Source organism: Acinonyx jubatus, chromosome E3 (assembly GCF_027475565.1).
Source record: "Acinonyx jubatus isolate Ajub_Pintada_27869175 chromosome E3, VMU_Ajub_asm_v1.0, whole genome shotgun sequence".
Taxonomy (NCBI): Eukaryota; Metazoa; Chordata; class Mammalia; order Carnivora; family Felidae; genus Acinonyx; species Acinonyx jubatus.
In genome coordinates this window covers 4637333-4660786 of record NC_069398.1, presented here as the reverse complement: position 1 = coordinate 4660786, position 23454 = coordinate 4637333, and the positions used below count along the sequence as shown (strand labels likewise).

At 55.9% G+C, this 23454-nt stretch overlaps 1 protein-coding gene across 9 annotated transcripts in view; it reads right to left on the bottom strand.

The window, feature by feature from the left end:
- Positions 1–1563: 1563 nt before the first annotated feature.
- Positions 1564–23454, bottom strand: part of CIITA (class II major histocompatibility complex transactivator) — a 45789-nt gene continuing 23898 nt past the window's right edge. For 4 of the 9 annotated variants that reach the window (XM_027043256.2, XM_027043261.2, XM_053213843.1 and 1 more), the window contains 17 exons: positions 21727–21789; positions 21471–21545; positions 19138–19182; positions 18414–18566; positions 17851–17985; positions 16457–16621; positions 15879–15947; positions 13486–15136; positions 12495–12653; positions 11555–11626; positions 8953–9033; positions 8283–8375; positions 6603–6689; positions 4115–4198; positions 3851–3934; positions 3138–3244; positions 1567–2410 (listed from right to left, as the gene is read on the bottom strand). In XM_027043256.2, coding sequence (XP_026899057.1) covers positions 3169–3244; positions 3851–3934; positions 4115–4198; positions 6603–6689; positions 8283–8375; positions 8953–9033; positions 11555–11626; positions 12495–12653; positions 13486–15136; positions 15879–15947; positions 16457–16621; positions 17851–17985; positions 18414–18566; positions 19138–19182; positions 21471–21545; positions 21727–21789 — 3092 coding nt within the window. In that variant the 3' untranslated portion in view covers positions 1567–2410; positions 3138–3168. Of the gene's footprint in view, positions 2411–3137; positions 3245–3850; positions 3935–4114; positions 4199–6602; positions 6690–8282; positions 8376–8952; positions 9034–11554; positions 11627–12494; positions 12694–13485; positions 15137–15878; positions 15948–16456; positions 16622–17850; positions 17986–18413; positions 18567–19137; positions 19183–21470; positions 21546–21726; positions 21790–23454 lie in introns of those variants that run through there. The other 5 variants (XM_027043257.2, XM_027043259.2, XM_027043258.2 and 2 more) reach the window with 5 other exon arrangements.

Sequence of the window (23454 nt, the reverse complement as noted above, 5' to 3'; positions counted from 1 at the left end):
CTGCACAAGTGGTGAGCTGGGCACTGAGCCCAAGCAGTCTAGCTCTGGGGGTCTGTGCTGCTGGCCCTAGACCGTGGTCCCTTTGAGCAGGAAGGGTTTCACACAGTATTGGCACAAAGTGATCATTACCGATATTTATCGAACACTTATTATATCCCTTGCACGGTGATAAGCACTTTATATGTATCAGCTCATTTAATAAATGGCAGCTATCATTCAAGAGTCCGAACGACGAATAATCACGGCCTCTGATGGGAATGTGTCATCTCCGAACAGACCGAAAGCAGTGGGTATGATGGTGCCCCCCCGCCGCCCGGCTGAGGGGTGCCAGCAGAGGCCTGCACTGGGGTGGGGGGGGTGGCTCAGTGCTCACCCCTGTAGCTATACAAATGGGAGCCTGTGGATAGCATGCAATCCCCAAATGCCGGGACCCCCTGAGGAGTGATGCCCCAGCTATTTAAAACCCAACCCTGGGGGCACCTGGGTGGCTCAGTCAGTTGAGCATCCAACTTTGGCTCAGGTCATGATCCCGCAGTTCGTGAGTTCAAACCCCGCATCAGGCTTCCTGCTGTCAGCGCAGAGCCCGCTTCGGATCCTTTGTCCTCCTCTCTCTGTGTCCCTCCCCCACTCGCACCCTCTCTCTCAAAAACAACAAAAAAAAAACCTGGGTCACAACGCCTGGTGTCCTTTGCAGCTTGGCCGAGAAAAAAGGCCTCCACCTCTTTGCAAGGACCGAATCCCTCTGACCCTCCTAACTCCTGCCCCCCAACTTTGGGAAACAGAGAGTTGGGACCCAGGCATCAGGGCTGGTGCAACTATAGCCGAACAGACAGCTCCCCCTGCCACCAGAAGAAAGCAGACTTTTCCTGAATCAGGACTTCTGACCAAGTGGGTCATGCTCCAGCAAAAAAGCAACAACAAGAGCCGAGCTGGCAGCGCTCTGTGCAGATGGCAAAGCTTCTGGTCCCTTCCAGGCTCACCTCGGCCAGGGCAGGATTGCAGCTGGACTGAGGAACGGCTCCCAGCATAGAGCAGAGGAAAACATCCCCTCTGCAAGGCTTATGGTGCTTCAACTTACTGATCCCCAAATAACAAACTGTCCACCAAAGCTCAGGATACCGTAGAAAGATCCTTTCCAAATAGACAGGACTTGGGGCCCACGTGGTCTCTGCTGGGGGTGCTGCGAGGAGTGGGGGGCTGTAGAACCCTGGCCCCTGTCCTACCGAGCAAAGAATAAGGAGGCAGTGATGCTTTGTGACTCCCAAGTCTGGGTTATAAAAAGGATGCTTCTCCCTGTGGTCCATGGTTCCTGTCTCTGTCCCTGTCTCTCTCTTCGGTTTTGGGTGATCACCCTTCAGCACAGCCACTGTGCTAGGAGGAAGTCCAAAGCAGCCCGCGTGGAAAGGTCCTCCTCTGGCAGTTCCTTAGAGGAACCAAGACCCTAGCCCCCTGACCCCCAGGCAGCACGGAGTGACCGGGCCTTCAAATGATGCCAGCCCCAGCCTTCAAGCGGCCCCAGCTGACACTGAGTGGGGCGGAGACGAGTTGTGCACCAACCCCCCCCCCCAGCACAGTGCACATAACAGGCGTGTGAGCAGAGTAAACGTGTGTGTTGTTTTAACCCACTGCATTTTGGGGTAGTTTGTGATGCATTTAGATAACTGAACAGCGGGCACCCCCCACAACGGCGATCGTGGTAGAAACTCCAGCCGTGGACATGCCTGTGAGATGCAACGGGCCCTTTATACTGTAGTGAAAAAATGACCCAAGAAGTGAAGGCCGAGAGGCAGGTGTGGTTCCGGCCCACTCCCCTCCCCCCACCGTTAGGGCACGGTCAGCTCTTTCCGGCTCAAGTCCAGTGTGTCTGGCCGGGCGGAGCTTCGACTTCGACAAAGTTAGTGCAAAACAGTGAGTCCTGGAGACGGACAGCAGCTGCCACAGACTCCCCGCCTGCCACAGGGAAATCGGCAGGTGGGGCCAGCCGCCCGTGTCCTGAGAGCACCTGGCATCCTTGTTAGGAGAGCAGTGCAGAGAAGTGACTTCTCCCCAGGCGGACAGGGACCTGGGGAGGCAGAGATGTGGCCGCCTCAATCCCTCACTCCGGCTCGGCCACGGCTGCCAGGAGCGACCTGTGGGATGCCTCAGGGCCCCTGGGTGGCCTGCGTCACCACCGGTCGTGCACCCGTCCATCGGGGCCGGCATCGACCTGGGCCCCGCAGGAGCCTGGAGCCGGGCCTGGGTCCGTCTGCAGAGCAGGCCAAAGGCCTTCCCAGAGCTGGGTGGGGGCCGGCCCTGAGCCGGTAGGGCCGGGAGCCAGGATGCTGAGGCTCACGGGCGATGGCCCAAGAAGCACCGTGTCCACAAACAACCAGTTCAAGGTCCAGCGTGGTCGGCGTCCTCAGAGAACATGCTGTGAGAGGCCAGGAGAAGGGGTAGGTCAGAAAGCTTCAGACGGGGCAGCTTGACCCAGGATGGAGTGCTGTCAGGATGGGGGTTGGCGCCTGGGTGGCTCAGTCGGTTAAGCGTCCGACTTCAGCTCAGGTCACGATCTCACAGTTTGTGAGTTCAAACCCCGTGTCAGGCTCTGTGCTGACAGCTTGGAACCTGGAGCCTGGTTCAGATTCTGTGTCTCCCTCTCTCTCTCTGTCCCTCCCCGGCTCACGGCCTATCTCTCTCTCGCTCAAAAAAAAAAAAAAAAAGTTTAATAAAAAAGATGGGATGAGGTGGGGATGATGGAGGAGGGAGACGTCACAGGTTGGGGGAGCGCGGAAGTGAGGGGACCGTCATTGCACAGAAACCTGTAGAGCAAATGCCTATGAGGACACTGCAGGACAGCCAGCAGGCTGAAGCAGCAGGGTGGCTTGGGGACCTCTAGAAACTCTTCTCAAAGCTAAGGGCTGTGGGCCATGGACAGCCACCCCCACGCCCTGCCCCCACCTCCCACGCCTGGCCACAGGGAGGACGCCCAGAGCCCGAGTCCCCAAAGCCTTTAAAGTCACCTCCACCAATCGCAGGGGGACGCCCCAGATGCCGCACGGTCCAGCTCCCACCTGCCGCCCCCGCTCACTTTTTACGGACTCGGACTTGACATCACACTGACCCCAGCAGCCCCCGCGGCTCTCCCCGTCCAAGCCTACCTCAGTCACCTTGTCCCGGGCATCGCGGAGATCACTTCAGGCTGATCCGCGAATCCAGCTGCTGTAGGTGTTCGTGGACGCCAAACGGGATGGTGGGCGTCCACATCCTGCGATGGCCATGGCATGCAGGGGCCGGGTTAGAGCAGAGACGGGGGCCCGGAGTCCCCAGTGCAAGCCCTCAATTCCCTCCTACCACCCTGAGGCCCCTTTCTTTAGACCTGGTTCTGCTAATGACTTGGCTGTGCGACCTCAAAAAGGTTAGTGAGCCTCTCTGTGCCTCGTTCTCCTCGTCTGTAAAGTGGGTCTCTTAAGATCTACCTTGGAAGATAGGAGTGATTCTGTACTGGAAGCGCCTTGGAACAGCATAAAGTACCGACACTGGACATCAGACATCGTTGGGACAAAACAATACATAAGTTGGAACCAAACTGCCACATTTTCCGGGTGCAAAATAATAGAAAACAAGTGCCTTCATAGCGTTCATCCTAATGCATTGGCCATTTTCAGGTACCAGCCGCTGTTCCGAGTGCTTTATACACCTAGATTATTTTAAACCTCAAAGAACTGCTTGGGGGTAAGCATTGTTCTCGCTCCCATTTTACAGACAAAGAAACTGAGGCCAGGTGCCACACCGGTGAGGGCCACAGTGGGATTTGAGCTCAGGGCTCACAGGAGGGCTGGCGGCCCTCTGCCCGGCGCGGGCTGATACTTACGCCAGCGTCTCCACGTGAGGGCACTTTCTCAGGCTGGCGGCCAGCTGCTGGGCCCCGGCGGCTGTGAACTTGTTATACTGGACACTGGGGAGAGACACCCATCCTAGGGTCTGGCCCCCATGCGGGGCTATCCAGCCCCAGGCCACCACGCTCTCAGCAACCAGACCTCAGCCCCGCCCTTCCCAGGGTGCCAGCAGGAGAGCCCGCAGCCCTGCCCCCGCAAGCCCCAGACCCCGGCCACCCACTGCCCCTGGGCATACTCACTCCAGCACCCGGAGGGACCCCATGTCTGGAAGCACGTGCGCCAGGCTCTCGGCTCCCATGTCACAGATGCAGTTGTTGTATAGGCTGCCAAAACAGAGGTCGGGGCAGGGGCCGGGGGTGCCGGGAGGTCAGGACCCAGGGGGATCCACACCCAGCTGGATTCCGGCCCCATTTTACGGAGGGGCAAACTGAGGCCCCGAGAGTGGAGGCTGCTCCTCTGGGGTCACACAGTGAGCCCAGGGAAGCAACGGGACTTTAGCCGAAGTAGCTTCCTGGCTGAGACTTCACAGGTTCAAATCCCAGCCTCGGGGCATGCTGCCTGTGTGACCTTTGGCAAATGACTTAACTCCTCTATGACTCAACTTGCTCCTCCATAAAATGGGCATGAGTAATTGTGGGGAGGAATAAATGAGTTATCGATGGCACAATACCCAGAATAGGACGGGCATGTGGAATGAACTTAATACTAGCTGTGGTTATTACTACGTCTGGGGCTGGGGAGGGGGCGTGGGCTCAGGATTATATGAGTGACCGTGGATGGTGTGACCAGCTGTGGGGATAGTAGGGGAGAGAAACACTCAGGGCCAGCTCGGGTTTCTGCGGCGTATCCCCAGCTGGTAAATAACATGATGGGTGTCACTGGTGCGATAAGCTGTACCCTCATCAACAACCATCTTTTTAACAAGCCAGGTCTGCCTTGGTCCTCATTTCAAGGCCACGACTTGGCCATGACTCAGCCTCAGGGCCATACCGCCGAGCTGCATGTAAAAAGCAGCAGGTCTATACTGCAGCAAAGTGGATTCAGGCTAAGCTCCAGCATCCCCTGATGTCACAGGTTGGCCGGTACCGAGGGGAGGAAACAGGTAGAGGCTTTGCAGTTTCTTCCTGGGGTGGGTCGTAGGACCCAGGAGGTTCCCCGTCTGCCCAAGGACAGAGGATTCTTCCCATATTTCACTGATGCCAAGATATGCAGGTTCATATTTGAAGATCGTTGAGATCAGGATGTGTCTGATAATGAATGTTTAATTAGCAGCGTGTTGTCCTCTTAATGGGGTCTTACAGTGGATGGCATCTTAGACTGCATAAAGGATGAGGTCTTTTAAAGTGGGAGATCAGAGATTGCCCCAATATGCCCCATCAAAAGCCCCCTCCTGACCTACGAGGGCCTCCCTGCTCAATCTGACCTCCCCTACCTCTCCCACCTCATGTCCCACGCTGTGTCCCTTATTTCCGGGAGCCAGCCACAGTGGCCCTTCTGGCAAAGACTCAAACTCTTTCCCACCTCAAGGCCTTTGCATCTTCTGTTACCTCCTCCCGGAATGCTTGTCCCTGAGCGACTCCCACAGAAAAGAAAGGGGCTCCTGACCTCCTGGGTGAATTCACTACTCCCATTGTACCCGCTTGGGCCCTTGTTTGTTTCCTTCCCAGCATGAGTCGCTAGTTTAAAATATTTGTGCCTATGCTTACTTATTTATTATGCATGAATAATGCATGAATTTATTATGCATGAATAATATAATGCATGAATTTATTAGGCCTGAAGGCAAGAACCGTATCTGTTTTGTTCATAGCCGTATCTCCAGTTCCTAGCACAAGTTCTGACCCATGGTTGATATTAGAGGCAGTTACATGCCCTGCACAACTCTAGGAAGTGCCAATCCCATAGACTGCAAGTTGCACAATATACGACCCACACAGCTGCACATGGCAACCCTGGCTGGAAGGATAAAAAATGGATGTGTCAATAACTAGATGAACCAGATACCATCTCCCTTGGAAACATGACTCTGGCTGTCTTAGGCGGGTGGTGAGGGCTGAGGAAGGAGCAGGAAACTCCTCCCAGCCTGGGGAGAGAGGAGAGAGACGGAGCTGAATGACTGGGGCTCTGGTCCAAGCTCCCCCACCCCCCAATCTGTCCTGGGACCATCAGGGAGCCAGGCGGGAAGTAATCAAAGAGCAAGAGGTGCTATGCCAAGGCCCACCAGAAGGTGGCAGTGCAGGCACTGTGTGAGCAACTAGAGCCAGCCAAGGCTGCCTTCTAGAAACCGGCAGCCTGGGCAAAGGCTCAGTCCTGCCCTCCCCTGGGGAAAGAGGACCAGTATTTATGGTGCACCACAGCCAGGCACTGAACCAAGCCCTTTCCATAGGCCACTGGGATAGTACCCGTTTTCCAAAGGAGCCAACAGTCTCGCATGAGTAAGCAACTTGTCTAGTTTGCCAGGTGCTCTTTTCCCAGGACCTGCTATCCTCTCGTTGGGGGGGGGGAGGGGGGGGTCGTGGCATGGCCCAGCTGCAGGGGCCTGTGCTCATACTGGATTTTCGGTCAACACCCCACCACCTACCACAATGGCAAGCCACGCAACAGTCTGCAGGAACCGCCTCTGGCCCCAGTGCTGGGCTTTGCACCTGCACAGAGCGGGGCTCTCAGCCCTCCCCCAGCCCACCAGCTCAGCGCCTGGTCGATGGGGGAGAGGGGGTGCCCACTCACCTGAGCCTGAGGAGGGACGCAGCCAGCGAGGGCAGGGCCTCGGCGAGCTTGCAGGCGCCCACGTCGGTGATGTTGTTCTGGGACAAGCTGCGGGGACAGGACAGCAAGGGCTTAGCACCAAACTTGTGCCCACCCACCCCGGGGTAGAGCCGGGGAACTCTCGCTTCCTCCTCACAGGGTGGCCCGGAGCAGCAAACACGTGCCCATCTGCTTCGAGGACGGTCGTGGGGAACAGGCTGTGAATGGCGCTGTGGGTAATGCGCGCTCTTAATAAAGAGATACTGTTCTGTCCTGTGGCTGAGTGGGAGGCGAGGGTGAGAACCAACAAGAAAGAGATCACACTCCCCCCCCCCACACACACACCTGTTCTAGGATTGGATACCATCCCCCTTTCCCCTTTGGCCCACAGCTCCACACTGTAAGTGAATAAGTATTCGTATTGTTTACTGCCAGATCTGTTTTGTTCCTGACTGTATCCTTGTGCCCACATCAGTGCAAAGTACATGACAGGTGCTCAGTACGTAAGTGGGGAAAAGATGACAGGAACGAAAGGTAGGACGGGGAGGGAAGGAAGGAGGTAGGGGGCGGGCAGGGAGAGAGGGAGAGCCAGCTTCCCCACAGTGTTACCTAGAATGCTATAAATTAGACGGGACGCCTCAGTGTCCCTGCATTCAAGGAAATCCCATAGCGAATCCTGTGGCTGTCCTGGGTCCTGATTATGAGGCGGAGCGTGCATAGACTTTGATGACAGTTTCAATAAACGACCATGTAGATTCTTCTACACTGTATCCATCCACTTCCCGAAAGCCAGGACAGTTTGTTTGTTTTTTTCATAAATATTTATGGGGTGCCTGGGTGGCTCAGTCTCTTAAGCATCCAACTTCAGCTCAGGTCATGATCTCATGGTTGGTGAGTTTGAGCCCCACGTCAGGCTCTCTGCTGTTCGTGTGGTGCCTGCTTCGGATCCTCTGTGCCCTCACCTCTCTCTGCTCCTCCCCCACACCCTCTCTCTCTGTCTCTCTAATAAACATTAAAAATAAATAAAGGTCTGCTATTTTGGTAATGTTTTGGTGACAAATCCTAGTCTGTTTTTCCTCCTTCACCAGCCCCCTCCTCCCTGTCATTTTCTCTCCCTACGTGTTAATTATGTTCATCACTGTGCACTTCATAATTATAGATTTATTTGTTTGCTCACTTGTTTACTAGGAGATCCCTGAGGTTAGGGGCATTGTTTTGTTTAAAGCTGGGAAGCTGGGTCTCCAGGCCCTCCAGTGGTGCCTGCACAGGCACAGAGTAGGTGCTCCTGCAGCATTTGCTGATTAAAATCTTTTTTTTTAATGTTTATTTATTTTTGAGAGAGAGAGCGTGAGTGGAGGAGGAGCGGACACACACACACACACACACACACACACACAGAATCTGAAGCAGGCTCCAGGCTCTGAGCTGTCAGCACAGAGCCCGACGCGGGGCTCGAACTCATGAACTGTAAGAACATGAGCTGAAGTCGGACGCTTAACCGACTGAGCCACCCAGGCGCCCCGTGCATTTGCTGATTAAATTAGCACGATGCTCGAGCGCACGCGTGACTGCATCAGGGAGCAAGTGAATGACTGCATGGCTGGGTGGACACGAAAGAAAACGAAAGCCAAATGCCGCAGGAAGGGCAGCCCCGGCACTCACTTGAGGGTCTCCAAGGCTTTGAGCCGCGGGAAGGTGGCCGACAGCTGCTCGACACCCTCGTCGCCAATCTTGTTCTCGCTCAGAGAGTCCAGGCTGCAGGTGGCATCAGAGGGAGGAGCCGTCAGCCGGGAGCCTGGAGGCCAGCTGACCAGCAGCCCCCTCCCATGCCCACCACCCCCCATCTTGGACACGCCACAGGCAAACTTTTGAGAGCCGGTCTTCATCCCCCAGGGGCGCCAGCTGGCCAACAAGGGGACGAGGTTCTGACTCTCCAGGGAACTGAATCATTCCTCCCCCCCCCCTTCACCCCCAGAGGCCTCCTGAGCTTTGACAGCTGCCTTAACCTCTTGGGATCACCATCGTGCAAGGGGATCGTGCTCCCCGACCCCGCCTCCCCATGGGGAAGGTGGGAACAGCACGTGACATCCAGGATGGAAGAGTCTCAAAGGTCACGAAAGGATTCCACTGTTTTGTTACTGGGGATTCTCATCCATAGCTTCCCTGCGGTGGGGGCCTCAGGCCATTCTCACCAGCCGTACTGAGGAGGCAGCAGGAGAGAGGGAGGAAGGGCCAGATACAGAAAGACTTTCTTTGCACACCTTTCTCAGGGCCAGGGCTTGGGGTTATTGAAACCAGAGGTTGCAGGGAAGGTACCCGGGTCCATACTCACTCCAGATGCTGAAGGGAGGAAAAGGCCTCGAGGATCCTCACCAGCTTGGGAAAAGCCTGGGGGCCTGAGACGGGGCCCAGCCTAGGAGGCAAAGAGCAGACGTAAGAGCCTGGAACAGCCATAGCTCCTTAATTTGGCCCCAGGGTAGGCTGGAAATGGCACAGAAGGCAGGCTCACCCGAGGTCTCTTCCCCTTCCTGCCTCCCTAGGGCCTTCCCTCCCCTGACCCCCACCAGATGCCACCCAATCCCTTTTGTTCCAAAGCCCCCCAGGCCCCAAGAGGCCAGCTGGGCTCCTGGCCTGCGGACGTGGTTCCCACATTCTGGCCTGACAACCCACCAGTCTTGAAAAAACACGGCTTACTTATTTGCCATTACATTTTACTAACAAATAAAACTGTTTATGGAGCCCTTATTACGTGCCAGGCACATGCTGGATCCTTCGCTCAGATTAGATTTCATCTCACCCGCACAAGGACTCTGAGCTGAGGGCGCTTCTTAACCCCGTTTTACAGATGGGGAAACCGAGGCACAGAGAGGTTACCTAATCCACACAAGGTCTCTCAGCCTGGATCGACATCCACGCCTGACCTCCAGGGAATGAGAAAAATAAAGACCAGAGGGCTGTTTTGTCCTGCTCTTAAAATACAACGTTAAGCGTCCCCAATGTGAAGACCGGTCTTTGATTCTGAAATGTCATAAAATGCCCCTTCCTAGAGAAAAACTTTTGCTTGTTTGAACGAACACCTCTGATAATGATGAAGAGATGGTAACTGAAATCTCAGTCTGGGAACCGCCAGCCTCACTAAAAGGTCACGAGGCAGGAGGAGTCCAAATTCTGATTTGAACTACGGGCGATACCACTTGGCTCCCGTGGGGCCTTGTGGGCAACTCCCTTCACTTCCGTCTCTGTGTCCTCAGATTCAGCCCCCATCTCAAGAGCTTGTCGGAAGGATCACAGAATTCATGCATCGAATGTCGATTACGTGTCTACAGACATGTAACAGACAGAAATCCTGGCCCTCATGGAGATGACAGTCTGGGGGTGGGGTCCGGGGGGCAAGACGGATGAAGAAATCGGTAAGTTGTCTGGTGCGGGAGACAATAAGTAATACAGAGAAAAGTACAGCAGTGAGGAGGGTGAAATCGTACTTTGAAACATGGGAGTGAAATGGCCTCGCTCAGTGGAAACCAGAAGGAAGTGAGAAAGTCTGGGCGTAGGGCGTGCAGATACCTGGGGAAAAGCATTGTGCGCAGAAGACACAGGCCATGCAAAGGCCCAGAGGCCGGTTGGTGCCTAGTGAGGTTGGAAGCCAACCAGGAGACTCATAGGGCCGTAATGGAGTGAGCAGGGAAGGCGGTCCGGGAAACTGACGGGTGGGGAAGCAGATGGGGGCCGAATCCGGGAAGAACCCTCTCCCCCAGCAGAACCCACAGCCTCATCTCCAGGCAGATGGGGCCTGCGTGCTATCTGGCACCGCGGCTGCCCGTCACACACCCGAAATAGGTCTTTCCTTCCTTCCTTCCTTCCTCAGAACTTTCTCGTGGCTTCTGGCCTCCAGGTGGCTAGTCTCCTGGTTCTGGGCCGTTCCACTTCACAACTCTTGTTCCCCAGAACACAGTTTCGGCCTCAAACTAGGGGCTTTTTATGCTGAAAATACTTCAAAGCCAGAAGGGGCCCTTGGTGATTGTTTTCATACATTTCCTCTTTTCAGCAACATTGTTGTCTCTGCACAAACGTGGCACCTTGTCTCTGTTCAAAACAAGAAATGCTTGGCTTTTTCTGGGGCGCGGGGGAGCAGAGACCACGAGGGGCAGGCTGCTTGCGGGGGACCAGCGGGGGGCCTTGGGCAAGTCGCTTAACCTCACTAGGCCTCAGTTTCCTCATCTGTAAAACGGGGGAAGATAGTGACTAGCTCCCGGATCACCTACGAAATGCGTTGAGGACACTGTAGGCGTTTAATAATTTCTTCCTAATCATTAGAGGTGACTTTTAGATCCCTAACCAGGATCGCCCACGAATTTAGCTTCTTCCTCTGTTGGGGCAAGAGCCCGACTGACCTGACTTCTGTAACTCCGGAGAGCTGACACCCTCTAGGCCTCAGTGTCTTCATCTGTACAATGGGGAGAGAGTAACCATACCTGCATTCTGCATGGCCTCCTCGCCTGGCTCATTCCTCCTCCGTCCTCAAGCTTCAACCCTTCAGTCACCTTCTCTGCAAAGTCCCCTTTGACCTTCCCCTCAAATCTGTACTCCCAGCCCCTGAGTCACTGCCACTGACCGCAGGAGGTCATAACTGTCTATTTACACTAGACTGCAGCCTCACCGAGGACAGTAGCCTGGGTCAGTTGAGTATATCTGCCCAGTGAATGACCGGGAAGGAGGACGTTCACCGGTAAACGGGCCATGTAGCTTCACACCCGAGAAACTGCAGCCCCAGCCTTGACCGTCCAGGCCCCAGATGCTGGATGCTGGTGTCCAGAGGGGCGAGGCCAGAGGCTAAGAATGATCTGGGGACCCATCTCCATCCGGGTGGCACAGGCCCAGCTAATGCTAGATGAGACGCCTCGTGGGGACCCGAGACGATTCACTCCTTTGCTTACGCGAACTCGAGCTTCTTTAGATCCCGGACCGCAGGGAGTTCTCCAGCTGTATCTTCTGAAGAACTTCTTGTCCTGGAGAGAACGGGCGGGCAATGTTAACGGGGAGCAGGCTCCTCGCCGGTCACTGAGCCCCTAAGTATCGCAAGACGCCGGCCCCCGTGTCCCCAGATTCCCCAGAAGGTCTGCCTTCCTCGCGACTGTTGTGGTCCTGTTAGAGACACCTCAGAGGGGACGCCTGGGTGGCTGAGGCGGTTAAGTGGCCGACTTCCGCTCAGATCATGACCTCACGGTTCGTAAGTTCCAGCCCTGCATCGGGCTCTCTGCTGTCAGCACAGAGCCTGCTTCAGATCCTGTCTCCCTCTCTCTCTGCTTTTCTCTCTCTCAAAAAAATAAACATTAAAAAAAAAAAAAAAACAAAACCAAAAAACCTCAGACCAGGACATTAGGAAGGCATTACTCAGGCTTCATGGAAAAGAGCCTCCGGGTAAGCACTTAACAATACCCAGCCCAGACAGCACGTAGTAGGTGCTCAAACAATGGATGAGGGCAGAATGAGAAAACGTTGTTCTGTCCTCAAGTTTCCTCTGCCCCCTGGACCTTAGAGCTCTGTCATCCATAAAATGGGAAGGATCTGGGCCCCGGCTGCCTTGAAGGGTGGCCATCGGTATCACCTCTGTTACCAGAAGGAGAAGGCAATTCCTTAACTCTCTCGCTGGCTTTGGCTGAGAACGAATGGGGTTCGTGGTGGCAAGTTTTGGATGGCACACAGCGTGATCGGTCCTGGAGGCTCCGCCCAGGGGGGGAGGGGTGGCCGCTGCCTGGAGGAGGGCACCGGATGTCCCAAAGGAGAGGAGGAACACTAACGGCCAAGTTAATATTGGGTCCTGTCTGTCCTCAACCTGCATGTTCTGAGCCGCCTCTCATGCCTCTTCCTCCTCACCTCTGGATCTGCACGAGGTTGCCCAGATCTTCCACATCCTTCACAGACTTGGCCTTGAAAGGCTCGATGGTGAACTTCTCCTCCACCGCGCGGAGCAGCTTGGCCTCCCCACGCTGCTGTAGAGACTCCCACAGCCCCACCATGTCACTCAGCGCAGCCCTGTGGAGGAAAGGCCGCAGACCCAGGCACAAGGACCGGGCTAGACCATAACGGAGGGGCAGCTCCATGAAGGGACCTCCTACCCATTCAGGTACTTTCTGTTCCTCAGTTGCATCCCTACTTCAGGAAGCCCCCCAAGACCACTCCAGCTCTTATTGATTCCTCCCTTTTCTCAACTCTCCCGGTGGTTTTGTTTCCCTTTTGCTTTGGCTACCAGGAAGCCCTGTGCTAAAATCTTGGTGGAACCACTACAGCGGTTTAGGACCTTACAGCTTGGGTAATGTATGTTGAGGCGGCTGGTGCGAGAGGTTCTCTGTAGATTAGGCTGAAGAGATCAAACACATCCCTGAAGGATTTAAATGAGCCAAGTTAAGGAATCAAAGGGCTACGTAGAGTGTGGTCAGATGTCAGTTCTTGAATAGAAAGCAGAATGGAAAAGGAGAGAATGGAGGTGGGGGGAGGCCAAGGGGTGGCTGTGGCCTCGATCTCCCCATAACAAAATGGTGGCTTGATTAGGGGACAGCGAGAAGAAAATGAATTTGAGCCCAGATCAGTCTTGGATTCTAAATGTGGCCCCGTGCCCGGCACGTGACAGGCCTCCAAATAGTGGTGGAAGAGGCTGCTCTTCCCTCACTGTGTGACCTGGGGAGAGCTTCTATCCCTCTCTGAGCCTTGACTTCCTCATCTTAAAAAAAATGGAAGGAATCACCCCTGCCCCTGCCCCTGCCCCTGCCCGGCTACGGTGCATAGGAAGTGACGCCCAGCAGAGCCAGCCCTGGGCACAGCCCCAGGACCGTAAGCGGAAGCCCCCTCCCTCGGCCCCTGCCCCCACCTGAAATGGGTGACGCAGCTGAGTCCCACGAGGCTCCCCAGTCCAGGGGGGTCAATGCCAGTGCTGCAGAGGTCCAGGGAGAAGTCTCGGCCCGCCGCCTCCAAGGCGCTGCCCAGGACATAGGTGTGGGGGGGCGTGAGCCGGGTGCCCACGAAGGAGAGGCGGGCGGGGAGCCCCTGCACCACGTGCTGCCAGAGCCCAGCGTCCAAAGTCTCACGGGTGCAGTGCAGCAGCTCCAGCAGCTGTCCGGCCCGCAGCGTCCCCGGCTGCAGCCGCTTCAGGTACCTGGTGAGCACTTTCTGCTTCCTGTCCTTCAGGGTGGCCGCAGCAGGTCCCGCCAGGGCCCCGAGGCAGTCGGCGTGCGGCTGGAAAACCAGCCCCGCCAGGAACCGCGGCGCGCCCTCCAGCCAGTTGTCGTAGGGCCTCTTCTTCCTCGGGGTCAACGCCAAGTACTGCGGCAGCTCCTTGTCCTTGATGTCGCTGCTCAGGGCCAGCCACACGGCCCCCAGGAAGCACTGCAGAAGGAAGCTGGAGAAGGCCAGCCCCACCGCCGCGGCCCCTGGGGCGGGCTGCACCAAGCCCTTGGCCACGGCCCAGGCCCTCGCCTCCGCCGACGGGAGCTGGCTCTCCAGCAAGGTGCCCCGGCGTCTGCGGCCCAGCTCCCAGGCCAGCCTGGCCAGTGCCGCCAGGGCCCCCGGGGGGCTGTCGCGGGTGGCAGGGCCGAGCAGGCCCACGTAGAGTCCCGTGAGCGTGGAGGGCAGCTCCGTCTCGCCCCCCAGCTCCAGGAGGGCCTCGGACAGCTGGCCCACGGCCCGGCACAAAGTGGGGCTGTGGCAGTGGCTGAGGAGGAAAGGCTGACCCTGGAGGAGTTCCAGGGCTCTCTCTTGGCGCTCGGTCGCCCCTGCACGCTCCAAGTAGCGCGTCAGGTAGGTCTTGGCCTGCTCGGCTGAGAAGCCGGCCACCTCGAACAGAGCGTCGGCCTTGCTCAGGCTCTGGGCCAGGCGGCCCCGGGGCCGGGCCGTGAGCAGCAGGGTGCAGCCCCGCAGCAGCTTACGCTGGAAGAGGCCCGCCAGCAGTCCCCGGACGGAGTGGGGCTCTGTGCACACGGGTCCACATGCGCTGTGCAGGAGGCCGTCTTGGCCTTCGAGGCCCTCGGAGGCATCCAGGATGAGCAGAACCCGGTCGGGCCTCCTCCAGACGTAGCTGAAGACCTCATCGTCCACCGGCAGCGGCCGGGGGCCCAGGGAGGACAGCAGATCCTGCAGGCGGTAGGTGTCCCCCCCACGGTCCAAACAGTGGCAGGGGAGGTAGAAGACGAAGTCGTACTGGGGCAGCTGGCCGCGGGCCCAGGCCCGGCTCGCTTCCCGGGCCCAGCGACTCTTCCCCTGCCCCGCTTTTCCCAGCACAGCGATCACCTGCGTCTCCCGCGGCCGCCGGTGGTCACCCCCCGCCAGCAGCACCTCGGCCAGGCCCCCGCGGGCCGGCTGCCGCTCTGCCCAGTCCGGGGTGGCCAGCTCCCTCTCCTGGCTTTTGCTGCTGCTCCTTTCCAGCCGCGCCCTCACCAGTTCCACCTCCACCAGGATGCCTTCCGGGCCTGCAGGCTCAGCCTGGTACATGTCCCGAAGGGCACTGCAGAACTTCTCCACCCGCTCTGTGAAGACCCAAGGGTGCGTGTGTGTTGGGCGGGGAGGGTGCCGGTGTCAGGGGCGGCCACCATGAGGACAGCCCAGGGACCAGCCCGACCGTCATCAGCTTCTTCACCCACTGCCTGCTTTGTTACTGCTTCATTCAGTTACCCAGACATCTGTCCGTCCGTTCACTTCTGCCCCCATCATTCATTCGCTCGTCTTCTCCCTCGTTTATCCATCCACCTGTGCATTTACTCACTAACCCCCTTCTGCTCTTGCTCGCTCGCGACAGGAAGGCCACAGGGCAGGGGGGCGGGGTTAAGGGTTAAGACAGTGGAATCCGCGTATCTGGTTCAAACCCCAGCTCTACCGCTAATCCGCGCGACCTTGAGCCTGTTACGGACCCCGCTATGTCTCGGGGGATGGCCCCGGTCGCTCCTCACGTGCAAAGCGGGGACAACCTTAGGATTGTTCACGGCGTGCGTGATTCGATCTGTCTACCGTGCTTGGGAGGGTACGCGGGACGGCATAAGACATAGGGACTGGGCCATTCCCCCATCCCACCTTCCATCAGTCCCCTCCCCAGTGTCGGCTCCTTCCTTCGCCCACTGACCCAATTACCACTCTCCCCTCATTCACGCCCTCAGCCTGGAAAACCAGAGGGGTGGGGCAGAATCAGATGAGCAAGCCAACAAAGACAGGCTGAGTGAATGAGGGAAGTGGGGTCCCCCCGCCCCGGGGCACAGAGAGTCAGCCAGCACTCACCAGGCCATTTGGGGAGCTGGCCGGAGACCTCGTGAGCTGCCGGGGATCGGGTAGGGGACATCTGCTCCTCTGAAGATGAAAAAGTTAGGGTAAGGGGCGTGCCCTGGGACTGCCCCATCTTCCGGGGGGGCATGCCGTCCCCTGGGCGTCCCAAAGGCAGAACGGACAGGGGAGGAGTGTCCCCCAGGCAAAGGTCATAAGGTGGTGACCTAAGGTTGTATCCTACCCAAAGACAGCTTTCTGGGCCAGCTGCACTGTTAAAAATTTCACCAAAGTTGTAAAACTCACAATAGCTATGGAAAAATCGAGGTTTGCAGACTCTGCTGACAATTCAGAAGATCTGGCCACGCTGGGGCTGCTTTTCTGCCGGGGGGCAATTAGCTAAAGGCTGCGACACTCCTCGCACACCCTCCCATGCCCCCCATTCCCTGGAGACGCTCCCTGCCTCGTTTTATCCATAAATGCAGCCTGCTTGTCTCTGTGGGTAAGCTCAGCTCACGGACCTGACCGGGGCGATTCCTTCCCCCAGCGCCTCAGTCCTGCTTCCTGTGACTCTCCTGGGCCCCAAGCGTCCTTACCTGTCACATCTGCACGGGAGGTCAGAGCTGGTTCCGGCATTCCGGGGAGGTCAGCGGCAGACGGGGCAAAGGGGCTGGTGGAGCCGGGCCGTTCTGGGGATTTGGGGAGGCTGTGTATGGCGGGGCTGCTGGAAGGAAGCACCTGGCTGGCCTGGGGCACCTCACCTACATCGGGACCAAGAGAAGTGTCAGAAGAGCCAGGTACCCACCCAGGAACCCACTCGGGTCATCCCCATCCCCATCAGGCTGTGTGGCTTGGAAAGTCTGGGGAGGAGACGGGGGAACTTCCAAAAGAAGACGATTTCAGGACAGGACTGAGAAAGGGCCTCCGGGGTTACATCTAGCTCAGCGAGACTTGATTTCCCCATCTGTGAAACGGACACAGTCAGCTCATAGGGAGCTTGGGGCAAGGGTCCTTCTAACACTCCTCCTGCACTGTGGTCAGGGCTCACGTTCCTGGATGTCAGGGATGTTCCCTACCTCCTGGGGTCCCAGCACATCACACAACAACTGGCATATAACCTCTAAAGGATGCTCTTGAATTGGGTGCAAGTTCCCCACCCCCCCCCTCCGGCTCCACCCACTCTCATGTCCCCGAGAGCCCACACGAGCCTTCCCCAGGACAACTCAGCGTGGTAGGTCAGCAGGGACCATCCTGCGGATCAGAAATGAGGCAGTTCCGACAAAGCCGTGCAAGGATGCACACCGCTGTTCACCACACTGCAAAAGACAGCGAGGGACAGCCCCAGCAACTCTGGTAAGCATCTCTTATCGTTTGGCTTGTGAACGAGCACGTATTGAGGTTGTGATTATAAAATGTAATAAAGTTTAATAAAAAGAAAAAAAAAGCGGGGTGCCCAGGTGGTTCGGTCGGTTAAGCATCCGACGATTTGTTTCGGCTCGGGTCACGATCTCATGGTTTCGCAGAGCCCACATTGGGCTCTGCGCTGACAGGGTGGAGCCTGCTTGGGATTCTCTCTCTCTCTGTCTCTGCCCCTCCCCTGCTCACGCTCTCTCTCTCTCAAAATAAATAAACATTCATGAAAGAAAAGATCACGCTCTCTCTCAAAATAAATATTAATGAAAGAAAGAAAGAAAGAAAGAAAGAAAGAAAGAAAGAAAGAAAGAAAGAAAGGCAAAACCCAGACTTAGTGGGGGGAAATGACACTTGGAAGGCCATAGGCACTGGACGGGTCATTCACCCAGACCACCTTGGGGAGCTCTGCTCTTCTCCTTTGATTTGTGGGAAATGGGGTCAGAGGAGGGCGTTCTGGGGAGGTTCACGAGAAGGTGCTAGGCTACAGTTGCCTACTGCCTGAGGTTGGGGAGGACGGGATCAGGGAGTAGTCAGGTAGCAGGGAGAGGGGTGAGGGGACCAGGCCTCGAACACTCACCTTGATAGATGACCATACCAGATACCCCTGTCCCAGCCCCTGAGATTTGCCAGAGCCCCTGGGGCAGAGTGGGGACGATCTGGACGTGTCCAGCAGAAAGGCTCAGGCAGCTCAGCAAGGAACTGGAAGGGGGCACTGTGAGAGACAAAGGCGGTGAGGTGGGATCCTCTGGAGCACCTGTGTCCGTCTTCCTGTTTTTGTGAGTATTTGATTGCCACCTGACTCCCTTTCTAAAGGGCTCTAATGTCCCCCAGAGCGGCAGCTGTGTCTGTCTTGCCCATGGCGGTGTCCCCAACACCTAGCGGAGTGGCCGGGCACAGGGAAGGTGCTTAGTTCATAGCTGACCCGTCCCTGCTATGTCTCCCAGGGATGTGTCTCCTCCCAAGGCACATTCTCCGGCCCGGGCTGAGCTGATGGGGACCCAGAGGATGGGACTGGCTGGGATGGAAGCAGGTGACATGGACGGGGTGGGGGTCCTGTCCCCGGCCGCCCCTGCCTTGGCCACTCTTCAGACACCCCCAGGGGTGGGGGGAAGCCTACCCCCCCTCAAGTTCCTAACCTACCAGGCATCAGGATGGTCTCCTGCAGCCACCTCTGGCTGGATGCTGGCTCCTTGTTGAACACAGCAGGGGGTGACAGGCAGGGCAGAGCTGAGGAGCCACTCACGGACCCCACCAGGAAAGTGCCAGTCACCATGGGCACAGCGAGGGGCTCAGCTGTGAGGAAGGAAGTCCTATCAGAATCAGAACTTTCTGAGGGCCGGGACTAGGCTTCCTCCACTCGACTATGAGCTGCTGCTGCACTCCATCCCCACTCAGGGGCTGGGCTCCCCACCTTTGCAATAACAACTGGGTGGGAGAAGGCATGGACCCGGGGGGGAGAGGCTCACTGAGGCACGGGGGCTCTCAGGAGGCCAGAGGGTGCTGGGTGACCAGCTGACTCTAGGTGACCCTGTACTCTAAAAGGACCAGCGTGGCCTGAAGGGGCAGCGGAGCAAGGCAGGGGGCAGGGTCTCAGCTCTGACTCAGAATTAAGAAGAGGGGGTGTCGGGGGAGAGGCTTTGTAGGAGAAGCTGAATCTCCGAGCAGCCCTGAAACTGCAGAGCAGCGGCTATGGAATCATGATCTTGGTCTGAATCCCAACCCCGCCTCTCACTGCCTTGTGATCTCGGACAAGTGACTTCACCTCTCTGAGCCTTGGCTTTCAACTGCCAGTTTCTACATGCACCTAAAGAGGCCCTGGCTTTCCTGCCTCAAAGTCTCCCTGGGCACCCCCCACGCGGCTCACCCAGCTTCCTGTGCTTCGAGTCCATGGGCAGCTCCTCTGGGAAGGCTGCAGAGAGAACATCATGGTTCACTGCCCCAAGGAAGGTGTGGCCCAAGCCACGAGCGGCTCATGAACCCCAGCATGGGTATGGCCTTACCCAAACCCCACCTTTCTTTAAGAGAGAGAGTAAGAGAGAGAATCTCAAGCAGGCTCCATACTCAGCACGGAGCCCAACATGGGGCTCGATCCCATGACCCTAGGATCATGACCTGAGCCGAGATCAAGAGTCAGACGTTGAGCCGACTGAGCCACTCAGGCTCCCCTGCCCAAACCACAGCTTGCGGCACCCAGGGAAATGAGGCACTGGCAGAACGCCAGTGTCCCTTCCTAGCTGTATGTCCCTTTGGGTCCCTTCCTAGCTTTATGTCTTTGCAACGTGGCCTCTGTGAGCCTTTGATGGCTCATCTGTGCAACGGGGGCGGGGATCCCTACCTTGCAGGAGCACACTGGAAACCCACAAGGTAAACATCCAGCCCCAGCACACCAAGGGAGGAAAACCCTAAGCGTCCCTCAGCAAGGGGCTGATGAAACAAATCATTGTTCACCCACTCAGGGACATTCCACACAGCCCTAAAAAAGAACGAGAAGAATGTCCCCAGAATAAAATGAATGGATGAGTGGGTGGATAAAGACGGACAGATGGATAGAGACGTGTTAAGGCAAATAGAGCCAAACATCAACTGTAGGATGTTCGTGGTGCATACGTGGTTGTTGGCAACACGATTCTTTCACCCTTACTGTATGTTGAAAAAGATCATGATAAAATGCCGGGGAAAATATTTATCAAATTAAAAAAAAAAGCCAGCAAGCAAGAGGAACTTTCCAGAGGCACAACCACGTGTTCTCCATCAGGGACACAGAACTGACCTCCCAGACACGTTAAATGAACGTGCAGAACGGCATTTAGTAAAACTGTGATGATGTGTGTGGGAAAAAAAATTTTTTTTAAAGAGTTGGCTGATAGACAAATAGAATATTTCCTTCTTTTATGTTTATTATTTATTTTGAGGGAGACGCAGAGAGAGTGAGCAGGCGGAGAGGCAGAGAGAGAGGGAGTACCAAGCACGGCCAGCACAGAGACCAACGTGGGGCTCAAACCCAAGAACCGCGAGATCACGACCTAAGCCAAAACCAAGAGTTGGGTGCTCCACCAACCGAACCTCCCAGGTGCCCCCAAGACAAACAGAATCTTTCTAACAGGGTAAAAAGGAAAGTGGGAACATGGGTTGTTTTCAGGCGGGGAAACTGAGGAGCTGGGGGACAGGGGTGGGAGGGAGATTGGTTTTCACTGAATATTCTTTGCACCTTCTGAGTTTCTACAGCATTTCTCTAGCCTGCCCCTGCTCTACCTGTTCAAAAATGAGGAAATAGGTATGAGTCCGACAGAAGGTCCAGAGCACTGGAAGTAATCAACGGTTACGCCCATTTTACAGATATTTGCGGTCAGTGGACATTTAGTGACGGGCTACTGCAGGCACTGTGTTAGATTCCTGGGATGCAGTAACAAGTAAGGAAGACAAGGCCCCTGTCCTCAGAGCAGGGGACTAGTCTAAAAGGCAATACATACAATAAGTCCAGAGTGTGGCAAGCGCTAAGGGGCGAGGAGGGACACAAAGTAAGAATGAGTGAGGCGATCTCTGTGGAAGGGGAGTCAAAGCAAGCCTCCAGGAGGAGGTGACCGGTTAGCCAAGACCTAAAGAATGCAAAGGAGCCCGCTTGGGAAGGCCTGGGGAAAGGGCATTCCAGGCTGAACAGCAAATTCGGGGGGCCCTGAGGCTGGGAAGCGTATGTGCGTTACAGGAACGGAAGGCAGCCAGCGTGGCTGGGTGTACTAGCTCGTGGGAATTTTCGAGAGGTGGGAAGGGCCAGACTCTATAGGCCTTGTGTATGTATTTTGTGGCCATTGGAGGGCTAGCAGGACAGCAAAATGATCTGGTTTGCATGGAAAAGCCCGTGTTGACTGCCAGGTGAGGACACGTTAAGGAGGCCTGGAGACTGAGCAGGAGGCTCAGAGAGGCGCAGGCACTTTGCTGAAGGCCACACAGACCATAAACAGCAGACGGAGGATTCAATCCCAGTTCTTGCTGACTCCAGAACCTGTGTTTGAAGACACCTCCCTCAACCACAGGGTCACCAGGGAGGAGCATGAGGGGAGCGGTGGGTGGAACATCCAAACCCAGCAGAGCAGACAGGACTTAACACGGGAAGCAGCCGGGAGCCACAGCGGGCTCTGGAGCCAAGGCACGGCCAGGAGTCAGGCAGACTGAGGGCAGATCAGCGAGGGGCCTACTTACATCTTTTCTGACTTTTCTTTTCCTCCAGCGTCTCCACAGTCTCGCCGATCATTTCTTCCAATCCTATATGCTCGACTTTGGAGAAAAACCCAAGACACCAACATACAGTCAGTGGGCGTCCAAGGTGAGCCTTCACTGTCCCTATATCGGGGCGGGATCTGACCACCCTTCAGAGGGTGACCGTCAGGTGTTACGACGCTCCCCAAGGAACAAGAAGGAAAGAGACGCAGGCTGAACCAAGAATCCCCCAACTTACTGAAAATGCCTTTGCTCAGACCCTCCAGTTGTGAGTCCTGGAACACGTACTGGTCCAGTTCCGCTGCCAAGATCGAGAAAAGGGCAGTCGGTCAATGAGTTCTCTGAATGCCTTGTGTGCCAGACCTTGGGGCAGGCACCAAGGAATGGTGGCCCTCCGGGCTTGGCACACACAGTGTTTGCAGAATGAACGATCACACGAACGAAGGGACACGGAACCTTCCCGGGCTCTGAATCCCACTGAAGGGATGATACGCACCTGTGAAAAGTCACCTATTGCCATAAAGTAGTACAGTGCAGTATAGTACGGTTGTCACAGGGTTTTGAGTTTAAATTCAGCTCCACCCCCATTAGCCCCATTAGCTGTGCAAACTTGAGCCAATCGCTTAACCTCTCGGGGACTCGATTTCCTCATCTGCGTGATGAGAACGCCTGATGCCTACAATCCAGGGACGGGTGGTCTGGATTAGAGGCTCTACTTCCGAGTTAAGGCATCACGTGCAGGCAGCCAGCATACCGTAGGTGCTCTTTGCAAAATCCTTTCCTAAACACTTTACACCAAGCAGCTCATCCAATCCTCAGACATCCCACGAGGCAGGTGTGATTAGGTGATCAGTATACCCATTATGCACCTAGGGAAGCCTTCTTCTAGACCTATGCCAAGATGCTTAGATGACTGCATGCTCAGGCCAGGGCATGGCCTTCTAGAAGCACAGAGAAAGCCCACAGACTCGAGGGACGGACTTGGATGAAGCTTCTGCTTCCCTGGCTTTGGCCGCTTCAACTTCCTGGGAAGATGCTCTCGAGCAGAAAAGCCCCTAAATCCTAAGGAATGCTCAAATCCTTCATCAGTGCCTCCAGTTGTGAAGAAATATGAATGCCCTCAGCACCAAACACTTCTGCTTCCTCAAGTAAGTTCCCAGGACGGAAAGGAAGCGGGCAGACTTCTCAGTTCTGTAATTTTTGAGACACACACAGTTACCACTCCTCTCCATTTGCTGCTTTGTGTGCTACTGGATTAACTGTACACTGGGGGAAGACTGGCCACATTCATGCTGAGCACAGACCTGCTCAGCGTTGTGGTTCTTGGGTTGCCAGGAAAAGGGCCGCTAAGAACAGTTGTGCAGGTTGTTCACTGTACCCGGGTGCCCAGCAAGAGGACAAATGGAGGCCGCATCCTCCAAAGAAGGGACACCTTTTTCTAATTCAGCAAAGCCTCTGTATGAGATAGTGGTGATCTTGCTGAGGAGGGAGACTTTACCCTACTCCCCTCCAAAACACACACACACACACACAACGAAAACAAAAAACAAAAACAAAAAACAAAAACAAAAAACAAAAACAAAAACAATGGCAACACCTCTCTCCAAAGAGTTCTGCCCTTATCGGAAAGCAGAGCTCTTTTTAAAGCTGCAAATCAGCCTCTCAGCTTAAGCCTTAGAGAACCTCCCCACCCTAGACACTTTCCTTTTTGTGGCTAAAAATAAAGACTTTGAAATGAGAAAGACCTAGGTTTAAATCTCACATCTGCCCATCACTATCTCTACTGCAGCCTTGGGTACACGGCTTCGCCTCTTTAAATTTCAGTTTCCTCATTTGTAAGGTGGAGATACTAATAATGTCTACGTCCTTCGCTGTAAGGATTCAATGCAGTAACACACACACAGTGTCAGCACGTAACAAGGACCCCCCCAGATGGTAGATACGACAAATACTAGAGTAGTTTGGC